At 45.5% G+C, this 13,458-nt stretch overlaps 1 protein-coding gene across 1 annotated transcript in view; it reads left to right on the top strand.

Moving 5' to 3' along the window:
* The window catches only part of CMIP (c-Maf inducing protein), a 184,444-nt gene that overhangs the window by 158,783 nt on the left and 12,203 nt on the right, over positions 1-13,458 (top strand). The window contains exons 11-15 of the mRNA XM_056862268.1: positions 927-992; positions 7,921-7,947; positions 9,598-9,646; positions 11,801-11,908; positions 13,150-13,266. Of these exons, the coding sequence (XP_056718246.1) occupies positions 927-992; positions 7,921-7,947; positions 9,598-9,646; positions 11,801-11,908; positions 13,150-13,266 (367 nt within the window). The remainder of the gene's footprint in view (positions 1-926; positions 993-7,920; positions 7,948-9,597; positions 9,647-11,800; positions 11,909-13,149; positions 13,267-13,458) is intronic.

Genomic DNA, 13,458 nt, shown 5'->3' with positions numbered 1-13,458 from the left:
CAAGGGCTGATTCTCCGTTGTTCAGAATTCCGAAGATGAGTTGTAGAGGCAATGAACTGATCTTATTGGCTCATTTTTAAGCCAGAGCTGCAATATAAAACAGTTTGATATAGTGGCTGTTACCGCACTAGGTATTCCCAGCGATGTATCAAGAGTTTGGAAATGGTATAAAAAATACTGTTCGCACTTTCTATGTATTCCCACCGATGTATTAAGAGTTTGAAACTGTTATAAAAAATACTATTCGCACTTTGTTTGGCCCCTTTAGCTGTGAAGACGTCTTCCAACCATTTTTTTAGCCGTGGCATCCAAAAACCCTTTTAAAGCGATGTTTTTTATAACATTTTCAAACTCTTAATACATTGCTGGGAATACCTAGTGCGGCAACAGCCATTGAGTCCTCCTTTTGCTGGTTCTGTTCTCGTTTAGGGTTTTGTTCAATTTCTTTCTTTTAGTCAGCTCAGAGATATAAACACATGTTGTGTTGGATCCAGACGGTATTAGGAATTTCCACGGATTCCCCCTTTTTTCTTCTTATATTGTTCCTCCCCTTATATTGTTCCTCAGGGTCCCCTCTCCCACAGGAGAACCATTTTGTGGAGATGAGTGGGCTGCAGTGGGAAGGGGGAGGCGGGGAATTTCCATTCTGCCACTGAAAAGTTGAGCACATTCTGGTACTTCAAGCTCCCCAGCTCCAATGTGTCTGCATGCAGAGGACCTCCTCCTGAGCACTACGCAATGCAAGGAGCGACATGCTCCATAAAGGAGCAGAGCAGTGGAGTTTCCCGCTGGCTAAGGGGCCTCTTCTTGCCCTGACATCCACCCTGTGTCTATCTGGGTCTGGAGAATTTAAGCACCAGAGAAGCAACCTGTGAATTCGGTACCGTATATTTAAATTAACCACAACTCTTATTTTTGCATTATAGATCAAACTACGATGACTGGAGACCCGCTCTTGCCAGTTTGCTTCAACCCATCCCATTCCCCAAAGAGTAAGTTTGTGACAATAAGATGTTTCTTGGGCTCTTTCTATTTCTTTTAAAGGTTACTCGTTAAATTGCAGTCTAATCTTAAGGTTCTAAAGACAGAATGGAGCAGGTGCAGAGAAGAGCGACGAGGATGATCAATGACCTGGAGACCAAACCCTGCGAGGAAAGGCTGAGGGACGTGGGAATGTTCAGTCTGGAAAAGAGGAGGTTGAGGGGGGACATGATCTCTCTCTTTAAGTATTTGAAAGGCTGTCACTTAGAGGAGGGCAGGAAGTTGTTCCTGTTGGCAGCAGAAGATAGGACTCACAATAAGGGGTTTAGATTACTGGTGTAAAGGTACCGGCTTGTTAGCCAAAATGCTCCTTTATATGGGGAAATTAGCTGAGCAATCGGTAACTATGTATTTTTATAGCGATCTCGCACTCAACTATACCAGAATCCGTTTAATGAGACGTTTGAATAAAGACAGACAAAAGGATTCCAAATTAAACAGTGTTTATGTATTCAAGCATTCAAATGGTGCAGCACAGGCATACAAGAGACTAGTAAATTAAGAGAGGAGTACAGAGACGTTTGCCAATGTGGCAGGATATCGTTGATCAATATTTACCGTATATAGAAGAGGTGTTGTCCAATTTCACGTAGACTAATAACAGATTGAAAAGGAAGACCGAGATGGGGGGCAGGGGTTCCCGTAGACTTGACCAGCAAGGCGGGAGGGAGCGTGGTAAGGCTGCGCAAAACCAAACCAACAGAGTAACGGCAAAGGTGCCAGGAAAGACCTACGGTGTCTTGAATGGGCCAGGGGCATCCCAGTTATACTATTTTCTGGGGGCGGGAAGAGTGGTTTTATCCCTCCCAGGTTCCCAGGTGACAAAAGGTGACAAAAGGATTAAGCTGTGTCTACCGGGGCAGGGTAGTGAGAATTTGGAAATCTATTCTAATGCCAATGGCTTTCGCAACCCGAGATGGTCTGGAATCTCTCTGCTGATGTGATTTACATTCAGGAACAATGGGTGTGATCTGTGCAAATGTCCTGGGGTCGCTGCAGCTGGACAGGGGGGAATGACTCATCTTGAGATCAGGATCACCGCTAACGACCCATTGAGCAACGGAGGAAGTTGGGAGGGGGGAGCAGCTCGCATTGAGTACGTGGCTGTCAGCTCTCTGCGAAATGGCTGCTTCTAAAACAGAGATTTACAGGAACATGGCTCCTCTCAGGCTCACAAGAGACGGCCCTTTGCATCTGGTTCCTAGTAGCTGGTTGCCCGGGCTGGCGAGAGCGGCTGTGTCAGTTTCCAAATGAACCGCGCCGCGACCGCCCAGTAGCGTTTGGGGCAGGCGCGCGGCTGGAAAGCAGTTAGTGCGCTTGCATACCGGGTTGCCAGGTCCAGTCCTGGAGATTTAGGCAGGCCCGTATGCTATCAGGCTGGATATTAAGGAAAGATTTACAGTAAGAGTTGTTCAGCAGTGGAATCAGCTGCCTAAGGAGGTGGTGAGCTCCCCCTTTCTGGCAGTCTTCAATCAGCGGCCGGACAAACACTTGTCAGGGATGCTTTAGGCTGATCCTGCATTGAGCAGGGGGTTGGACTAGATGGCCTGTATGGCCCCTTCCAACTCATATGATTCTATGATTCTGAGATAGTTTAAAGCTGAGGCATCAACACACAAGGTCTTTTTCAAATCTTGGGGAGGAGAATGTTTGGTGAAGGGTTTTCAGATATTTCGAGACAGAAAGTCTGTCCTGAAGGGGTCATTTCTGCTGCCCTCCCAGCTTCACATAGTATTGGGACGTAACACTACAGCCCCAAAATGTATTCAGAAAGTGCCATTAATTTCACTGGATTTTATTTCTGAATAGTTACCCTGTTACAGCAAGCTGCCTTCACCAAGCATTCATTTAAGATGCAGCTATACACCCCAGGTCTCATTAAGCAGGGCATATGTGTCTTTTGATGGGGATACTCTTGGTTCTTTATGACCACCAATTGTTATGTGTAGCGAGTTGCTCAGAAATAGGGCTGGTTTGGGGTCTAGTGAACTTTGTGTCAATCCTTCAATGGTCAGTAGTGAATGAGTCCTCATAGCATTGTGAGGTAAATCCAGAATGTGTCAATAAGATTCCAATTTAAGTTAAGTTTTCAAAGGTGCATTTGGAGCTTTATTTCATGCAATTCACACTGAGTTTGAGTAAAAAAATTCTCTTTAACATGTAATTTCTGGACCATGGTGTCTATTGTACTTTCTTGATCCTACATGTTTCCTATTGTGTACAAAAGGCCACTTTAATATGAGTGGAGGGTGTTTTTAGTCATGTTTGTATTCATTTTCAAGTCAGAACTAAATGATCTGGTTATCTAAGATAACTAGTGTGCTGGTTAATGGGGAATACTTCCAAACACAGCAGAAGTTTTTGTTAACTGGGAAACTTGGTTAACCTGCATGCCCAGGACGCACCACCAGGTCCCGGGCATAGTTGCCACCATCTCGACACTGTTGGGCGTTATGTTTTACACCCCTGATTTAAGGAGTGGATCTGTTTATTTTATTTTTAATTTAAGGAATATTTAGTGTTGCCTCTCTGGATGCCTGCTTGAGGCGGCTAGTAGATCATATTTTAGAGTCCAAATATCATTGTCATCATTTCTGCTGTCTGTCTATCTATCGCTTTCAGTGTTGAAAATGCATCATGTAACCCATCACTCGTAAACCTTACCACATTCTTGTAAGGTACCCAAGTATTATTTTCTCCAGTATTGCACATTAGAGTCTGAAGTACAGGAAGAATAGTTTGTCTAAAGCTACCTATCAAGTTTATAGCTGAGCTGAGATTCAAACTGGCAGCCTCTTAGATTGCTGCTTGTTTGTTTATTTATTAGATTTCTGACTCGCCCTCCCCGGCAAAACTGGGCTCAGGGTGAATTAAACCATTAAAACAATAAACAATCAATGAGTTTAAAAAATAATTAAAACCATCTTCACCTAAAAATCAACAACATTCGATGGCATTAAAATACAAGCTCGCCACTAAAGCAGATACAGGCCAGCCCCTCCTAAATTCGACAGCACAAATAAACAGAGGGGGGAAGTGGGGAGGCCATTACTGATGACATCCGCAGCTGTCCTCAGTGGGAGGCCTGGTGGAATAGCTCTGCTTTACAGCCCCTGCGGAGCTCTTTCAAGTCCCTCAGGGCCCTGATGTTACTAGGGAGAACATTCCACTGGGCTGGGGCCAGGGCCGAAAAAGTCCTGGCTTTTGTTGAGGATGAGAAGACAAGAGTAACTGAAAAAGACAGCCATACTAGGAAAAGTTGAGAGCAGCTGGAAAAGAGGAAGACCCAACAAGAGATGGATTTACTCAATAAAAGAAGCCACAGCCCTCAATTTGCAAGATCTGAGCAAGGCTGTCAAAGATAGGACGTTTTGGAGGACTTTGATTCATAGGTTCGCCATGAGTTGGAAGCAACTTGAGGGCACTTAACACACACACTTGTTGAGGACAGCTGCACACTCTTAGGACGGGGGACCTCCAGCAAATTGGCATCTAGACAATGCAGTGTCTTTGGGGGATGTACCGGGAGAGGCGGTGTTCTCATCACCTCCGCTGCATTGGGTCACTGAATATTCCAGTTACGTTTGTCACATTCTGTGTTATTCCAGTGTAAGGATTCCCAACTTTTTTGAGCCTGTGGGGTAGTGCCTTGTTCCGTAAGCGCTATTTGGATACCACGGAAGAGGCGTTGATAAGCCTCCCTCTGAAACTCATTAATGACAGCAATGTTTATGAAATGCAGATCTCAGAGGGTGAACATTACAGTCCGTAATTGTCCAATTTGCCAGCTTATCACATCCCTCAGTGCCTTGGAAGGCCTAGCTTCAGAACTGCACGAGCTTCGGAAAGGCAGGGAGAGGCCAAAGCGGCACCCAGCATTGTTTTACCTGAGCGAGTTGTTCTAGCGAAAGGCCCCTAGGGCAGATCGCGAATCAATACCGTGATGCAACGCCCTCTGCGAGAATGACCATTAATTGTCGTACTAATGTGCCACGCTAATTAGATGTGGCGGTACCTTAATTGCAGCGCAATTAATGAACACACCTGGGAGCAGAAAATCCTGTTTACAAGTGTGTGGTTTCTGTCGCCGAAAGTTTCCATTAGCTTCTTCTATGACGGAATTTCCCCATAGGTTAATTTCAGCTTTCGTTCATTTGCTGGCAGAAGGTCTTAAAAATTATTTTTTTTTACCTCAGGATGTCCCCGAGGTGTCAGTTTCTGCCTGTGCTTCACAGGCTTTCATCTGTCACTTGGATCTACTTTGGACAGCCCACTCTTGATATCATGATAAGTTTCTTCCAAACCTTCGGTAGATGCAAACCCACCCAAGTGAAAATCCATTTTGTATGAAAATGGCAGGGTTATATGTGATCTCGTGATAAGGCAGTACTCTCTAGGAAATGGAATGTGTGTTGTATTCAGGGATATTCTTTTGAGGTCATCTCTGTCCTTTTCTTGGAACAGAATATATGTATACCTCAATTAGAGCTATACCAGTTATTCAGCATTTTCTGTTTTCAGGTGGAAACTAGCAGCTTTGTAGGATAAATTTTATTGCCCAGGAACTTTTTCTTTTATGTAAAGGAATATTCAAAACTGGAATCCACCACCTGCCACCTGAGGTGGGGGAAGCACATTCTCTCACCTCAGGGTTCTGCCCCGTTATTGTATGTATATGTTTGCACGTGTGCTATCAAGTCATGTGTGTGTTAAGTGCCGTCAAGTCTCTTCCGACTCATGGTGACTCTATGAATCAATGTCCTCCAGAATGTGATATCTTTGACAGCCTTGCTCAGATCTTGCAAATTGAGGGCTGTGGCTTCCTTTATTGAGTCAATCCATCTCTTGTTGGGTCTTCCTCTTTTCCTGCTGCCCTCAACTTTTCCTATCATGATTGTCTTCTCCAGACAAGTCATAGTGCTGACTTATGGTGACCTTGTAGGGTTTTCAGGGCAAAAGACTTTGGAGGTGGTTTGCCATTGCCTGCCTCCGCATGGGCTGAGAGAGTTCTGAGAGAACTGCGACTGGCCCAAGGTCACCCAGCAAGCTTCACGCAGAGGAGTGGGGAATTGAACCTGGTTCACCAGATTAGAGTCTGCCGCTCTTAACCACTACACCACGCTGCCCTGTTATTACCCAACCGCATTTCTGAGGTAGGCTCAACTCCCCCAGCTACCCTGGAATGCTCTTTTTCCATCAGCCACAGCACCCAAAGAGCAATCCAGTAATGCTGGGGCATTTCATCTGCATCTGTGCTTGAGTCTCTTTTCGTCTGGGGCAACTTCTTGTAGGGTTTCAACTTTAAAAAGCAAGGGATGGGAAAGCCCCCCCCCCACCATACAATGTGGACGGAGACCCCCGTTCAGTATTCCCATATAGAGAGTACATTTATTGATTTTATGTATTTAAATTTATATGTGCTGATTAAAGCCAACACACATGTTTGGAATGCAGCCTCACTGAATATCTAACCAGAGGACCCTCCATTTTGATAACCACCTGTACACAAGGTGTTTGGAGTTCCCTGTAACTGATCTATTTCTTTCATCTTGGCTTTGTTGGTTTGACTCATTGGGGGGGGAAAACCCTTCCTCCCCCCCTTCTCTCTTTCTTTCTTTATAGTAAATAAACCATGCAGGATTTTCTTCTCTTTCTGTATACTCTTATTTCATACAACACTTTTTGTTCTGAATGTTTACAAAAAAAAAATGCCTCTTTTTCGCTGGGTATTAGATGGCTTTGAGGTTGACCAAGTCAAGGAGTTTGTTTACCTTGGCATTCTGTTTTCCCATAACCTAAATTGGAATGCCCATCAAAAAGCAGTGTCCAACAAAATTAAACCTGGGGTTGGTGCTATTGTCAAGTTTTTTCACACCAAAGGTGGCAAATATATTCCAGGGGCTATTCAGGTTTTTAACCTGAAAATTACCCCAATTATCCTCTTTGGGGTTGCCCTCTGGATTACAGTCATCAATGAATCTATAGATCGTCCACTTCTTCAGTTCTTACGAAAACTCCTAAATGCCCCTCGATGTGTTGCTGGCGTTACTCTTCGTTCCGAGTTTGGCCAAATGTCACTTGAAGCTAGGGTGTGGTTGGCTGCCTTTAAACTCCACCTTAAACTGTGCTTTAGCACTTAGGGGTTCCTAGCTTCTCTGAAGCATGACCCTTTCAAATCCTCATGGCAAAAAATCTTAGATGAGAAACTGGCGTTGCTGGGCTTCTCGTAGGATATGATATCAGATCTTGGGAAAACTGAAGCTTTTGCCAAAATTAAAAAGCGCATTAAAGAGCTCGATTATAACAGCACTACTTTTCGTGCTCGTCGCGTCTGTTCATCCCAGTTCTTCGGAATACCCCCTCCACGTGGTCTGCCTGCCTATACATATTATCTGACAACTCCTCGTCTCTGTAGAGCTTTTTGCTTGGCTAGATTGAATGCTAATCCTTCTATGGTAATGCAGGGCAGAATTCTGAATATACCATACTCAGACAGGATCTGCCCTTGCTCTTCTGGCTCTATTGACACATTAGCCCATGCCCTTTTGGAATGCCGCTTTTACGGGGAACTTCGATCGCACTATATTTCCCCCCTTTTAATATACAAATCCAATGCCTCTGTGACTGACATAATGCCTTTTTTACTAAGCGACAGGGACCCCAAGGCTACATTGTCAGTGGCAAGATTTGTTTCAGTCCTTATATCCCTCCAACACTAGATATATGCTGCTCAAGGTCAATTGATCAAGGAGCTTCTAAGGGATAAAAGGAAAGGAATGTTTACAAAATCTGTATACTCGTCATTATTTTAGGAAAGAACTGTATGAAGAAAAAGGGGGACCGGAAAAAAAGCTAATAACTGTGTGTGTTTCATTTCAGGGCTCTTGCACACGAGAAGTTCACAAAGTAAGTGCTTGTTTGCTTATGGTTGTATGATTGCTGACAGGGTTTTAGTTATGTAATAAAGACTCATGCCTTACTGTTCCTTCCTGAGCTCTGAGGTTCTGAAAACTTCCAGTAGAATCAGAACTGTAGGGTTCAAATGACCCTTCAGACAGCAGCAATTTCTGCACAGCTCTGGGTTGGATGCTTTGGGAAAGAGGTCCCCCGCCCCCGACTTCCCCACAGCATCGTGGTTAGGGTTGCCAAATCCCTCTTCAGCACCAGCAGGAGATTTTGGGGGCAGAGCCTTAGGAGAGCAGGGTTTGGGGAGGGGAGGGACTTCAATGCCATACAGTCCAATTGCCAAGGCGGCCATTTTCTCCAGGTGAACTGATCTCTATCGGCTGGAGATCAGTTGTAATAGCAGGAGATCTCCAGCTAGTACCTGGAGATTGGCAGTCCTAATCGTGGTGCTCCTGTGCACCAGCTGGCTTTCCCTCAATGTTTCTGTAATCTTTTTCAAACCTGCTTTGCTGTGTGGTTTTGGGAAGGATCACAACAAAGCCATGTTGGCTGCTGTGGGTAGGAAAGTCTGGATTTTCTTGGCCTCACCCTCCCACACAGCAACCATTTTTCCTGCCCTTTTGGCACCCATTTCCTCCCCCAACACTAAGGTAGGGCTTTTTGAGGCTTAAAAAAATGGGCATATCAATAGGCTAGGCTCCAAATGCCTCAATTGTCCTGAAAGAAACACTTGTCAGTTTAACCTTCTCAAATAAAAGTAAATTTAAGATCAAAATTCATGGGGCCCAAAGACTTGGAGATTACAAGTGGCTGGCAGTGTTTCTGAATCCTCCTGGAATTCACACAGAAACTGAGGCAATCAGCACATTCAGAATGATGCCGTGCTTTTGATGACTGGTGGGGAAAACTGTATGTGTAAATGTTCCTCGAAGCAAAAATAGCTCCATCTGCTTGGAAAACTAACAGATCAGACAGAGAGAGGGGGAGAGATGGTGCTTTCACACATACTGAATAATGCACTTTCAATCCACTTTCAATGCACTAATGATGGTTAGCAAGTCGATTTTACCGTTTCACACGGTAAAATCCAGCTGCAAAGTGCATTGAAAGTGCATTATTCTAGCATAACTATGTAGCTGAATTGCTAATGTTCTACTTGTAGGGGTTTTAAGCCAAATCACTAGCTGTGTACATGTAGGAGGAAGCATTTTTGCATGCTGTCCTCCATCTGCATCTTGATGTGCGAGTCCAAGCAGAGCTATTCTACATGACTAGTGTGAATGTATAAGCTTGCTGTAAGGAAAGGAGTATACCTTGCCTGGCTGTGGGAAGAGCTGGTGCAGGAGTTGGGAAGGGTTGAAGGTCTGGCAGAACAACTGGGGGAGATGACCTTGCAATGCTTGAGTGTTTGAAGCACTTACAGTGCTCTTCTCTTGGCCTGTAAGCCCAATCTTTGGGTCACCCCTGTAAGACTTTCACAGTTCCTTCCTCGGAAATGTTTTCTCTGCTACATCCCTATGCCTCTCCAGAAAAGGGGCCATCCATCGCGCTTAAGTGTAACCAGAATGAAAGGAGGCAGCTGTATAAAGTTTGAACTGACCAACATTCTCTCTCTCTCTCTGCTTTTGTTTTATCTTTTGCTCTTTGAAGGGAGCTGAAATACGTCATTCAGAGATTCGCAGAAGATCCAAGACAAGAAGTGAGTCTCTTTCCAGCCCCTGCGATCAAAAGGAGTGTTGTTTGTCAAACGCTCGGCCTTTTGAGTGCCCCACACACCAACCCCTGGGCCTCTCTGCTTGGCTGCCTTGATTTTGGCCCCAGCAGTATCAGTCCTTGGGGAACTAGACAGCCATATTAGAAATGACCTCATGCCTCCTATATAAACACACGCCCCACCCTGAATTCTGAGGCCTGTTGTTGATGTACAGGACCCGTAACCAGTGAGATTTAATTCCCTGGATGAAACAAGTGGTTTTTCCACACTCCCTTGATCTGTTGAAATAGCCAAGACAAACATCCTGAGCCTTTTGCTCTGTTTACAGTTAGGGCTGCATCCACACAAGTGGTTGGAAAGTGCGCTCTTATTGCACCTTTACAGTCATTTCCCAGTGGATTTACCTGTGGGGGTCAAACAATCGAGGTGCAGCTGATACCCGTAGCTCAGTATCCAATCGCAAGATGTCTTAGTTCCGCTGTACACTGCATTGGTCAGGCCGCACCTGGAGTATTGTGTGCAGTTCTGGAGGCCTCACTTCAAAAAGGATATGGGTGGAATCGAGAGGGTGCAGAGGAGAACGACGAGAATGATCAGGGGCCTGGAGACCCAGCCCTGTGAGGAAAGGCTGAGGGAGTTGGGAATGCTGAGTCTGGAGAAGAGGAGGTTGAGGGGGGACATGATTGCTCTCTTCAAGTATTTGAAGGGCTGTCACTTAGTGAAGGGCAGGAAGCTGTTCCTGTTGGCAACAGAGTATAGGACTCGCAATAATGGGTTTAAATTGCAGGAGAAAAGGTACCGGCTGGATATTAGGAAAAATATTTTTACAGTAGGAGTTGTTCAACAGTGGAATCAGCTACCTAGGAAGGTGGTGAGCTCCTCCTCACTGGCAGTCTAAGCAGAGGCTGGACAAGCACTTGTCTGGGATGCTCTAGGCTGATCCTGCATTAAGCAGGGAGTTGGACTAGATGGCCTGTATGGCCCTTTCCAACTCTATGATTCTATGATTAAATAATGTGTGAAGGCAGCCCTAGCAGATCTCATCGTGGCGATGAGTGTATGCGTTGAATGAGAGGATGTATAGCAGGTGGTCCCCCAACCTGTTTGAGCCTGCAGGCACCTTTGGAATTTCGACACAGCGTAGTGGGCGCAGCCGCAAAGTGGCTGCCACAGGAAGTGGAACCACCTACAAAATGTTTGCCCAACTTAACCTTCAGTCACACAGTCTGCTTTGTCTGCTGCCAAAGCAACACTTTTTAAAAATTTGCATAGCAATCAACTTGCTGGCAAAAGCCCCACCTGATCCTACCCACTTTCTAAAAACACTTGGCAGGCACCAGAGAAGGTATTGACGGGCATTACAGTGTCCACGGGCAACACAGTGGGGACGCTGTCATATAGGTTGGGAGCCACATTCAGACTCACCTCTCACATGGCCCCTGTTGGTGGAACATACATAACATCACTAATGTATGACCAGCCCCAGCTCAGATTAATTCCAGTGTCCAAAGCAACGGTCCGGTTTTGCTCCCCCATAGCAGCCCCTTCACACCAGTTCAGATGTTACATTACCCTCACTATTTTGAGAACTTTTTCCACACGTCCATTCAATGCACCATATTGGGAGCAAGGGAAAGCTCCTGTCTAGCTTCGCCTTTAATGCTGATTTTGTTTTTAATTATATGAGTTGTTCACCCCTCCAATGTAAACAGTACAGGATTGGATGCCAACTGGTCCAGTCCACTGGCGAAGGCTCTTTCCTCCTCCGGAAGGGCTTCTTGATCCGGGCCATTTATGCATGGGAGGTTTTGCCTTGGATTTGCCGCTCTCTAGATGCACATTTTCCCCATCCAAATTCTCAAAACTCAAAAATAAACCCCCTTGCAGAGTTTGGATGGGGAAAATGTGCATCTAGAGAGCGGCAAATCCAAGGCAAAACCTCCCATGCATAAATGGCATATGTGTTGGTCACCCGTTCCACTGGTGGAGGCTCTTTCCTCCTCCGGAAGGAAGAGTTTATTGATCCAGGGGATCCAACCCACTGTCTTGTTTACCAGCTTTCTTCTCTATAGAAGGGCAGAGAGAAATGGTCACCCTGCGGAGATAAGTCCTCACCTTCTGCTTTGCTTTGCTTGGTAGGTCCATTCGTGTTTGCTGAGTGTTCGAGCTGGCAAGGACGGCTGGTTTCAGCTCTACAGCCCTGGCGGTGTGGCTTGCGACGACGACGGGGAGCTGTTTGCCAGCATGGTAAATGTCTGCAACGGGACAGGATTTGGGCTTGCACAGTTCCAAAAAGTCTCTCCGGAAATGACTGCCTCTGACAGTAATGCACAGATTTCTCAAAGGGATATGAAGGCAGCCAATCTCTCATATCTCTGTTACTGATGTCTGAATCAAGGCCACCTGGTTGTGTGTGTGTGTGAAGCAAATCAACAGCTTGCCCTCTGCAAATTGCCCCAACCCTTTCCTTTGTAAACCCCAGAGAACGTCTTCTGATTGGAATGTCGTATCTGGGAGGGGTTTGCAACCAGGAGGAGATTGCATTTTCGAGATGAAAGCAAAATTAGTATGCATTTGTTTTCTGTCTTTTGGGCCTCTGGGCTGTTCCTCTGGTCTTCCCAGACTGTTCCCAGGGAGAGATTGGGAGCAGGACACAGGTTTTGTGCAGGCTGGCTCACCCATCCTGGTGAAAAGGGACCAAGCAGACAAGTGTTTAGCCTGAAGAGGAGAAGACTGAGAGGTGATATGATAACCATCTTCAAGTACTTGAAGGGTTGTCATATAGAGAGGATGGTGCCGAGTTGTTTTTTGTTGCCCCAGAAGGTCAGACCAGAACCAACGGGTTGAAATTAAATCAAAAGAGTTTCCATCTAGACGTTAGGAAGAATTTTCTAACAGAGCTGTTCCTCAGTGGAACAGGCTTCCTTGGGAGGTGGTGAGCTCTCCTTCCAAGGAGGTTATTAAGTAGAGGCTAGATGGCCATCTGTCAGCAATGCTGATTCTATGACCTTAAGCAGATGATGAGAGGGAGGGCATCTTGGCCATCTTCTGGGCATGGAGTAGGGGTCACTGGGGGTGTGTGGGGGAGGTTGTTGTGAATTTCCTGCATTGTGCAGGGGGTTGGACTAGATGACCCCGGTGGTCCCTTCCAACTCTTATGATTCTATGATTCTAAGTGAAATCCTAGGAGATTAAACCTCTGAGGGCAGAGGTGGTAATGGGACTTCACAAGTTCCAGACCCACTTCTGTTGTGTGTTTTTTCTGGGAGCAATCCCTGGGCAAGGTTGAAAAAAACAGTGACCAAAGGATACTTTTAAAACAAGCTTTCAGTGGATTTACCACGCCACGTCCCTATTGGGAATGATAATTTTTCTCTCAGTATGCAGTGATTTGTTGATGAATCTGCACCAGCATTTCTGAAAGAACAGCATTACCATTTAGGAAAAGCCTGCTTCTCTTAACTTGAACCTCTCTTCCCTTCTTTCAGGTCCATATTTTAATGGGCTCTTGTTATAAGACGAAAAAGTTCCTGCTCTCTTTAGCGGAAAACAAACTAGGACCTTGCATGCTGCTGGCTTTAAGAGGCAACCAGACTATGGTGGAGGTAAGACCCAAAGTAATGCTGATGTTTTCCTACCTGATGGGGTGTGCCAACCATGAGGGTATCCCACCCTTTCGTTTACAGTGGGAACCAGAGGTTTGAAACAAGCCAAATGGAAAACCTCAAGAGGATGCTTAAAAATATACATTAAAACCGATTTAAAGGCTGCTTCCTCCCAATGGAAGAAACCTTGGG

Source organism: Euleptes europaea, chromosome 17 (genome assembly GCF_029931775.1).
Source record: "Euleptes europaea isolate rEulEur1 chromosome 17, rEulEur1.hap1, whole genome shotgun sequence".
NCBI classification, from domain to species: domain Eukaryota; kingdom Metazoa; phylum Chordata; class Lepidosauria; order Squamata; family Sphaerodactylidae; genus Euleptes; species Euleptes europaea.
Note: the sequence above shows the minus strand (reverse complement) of the source record. Positions and strands in the feature narration are given on the sequence as shown.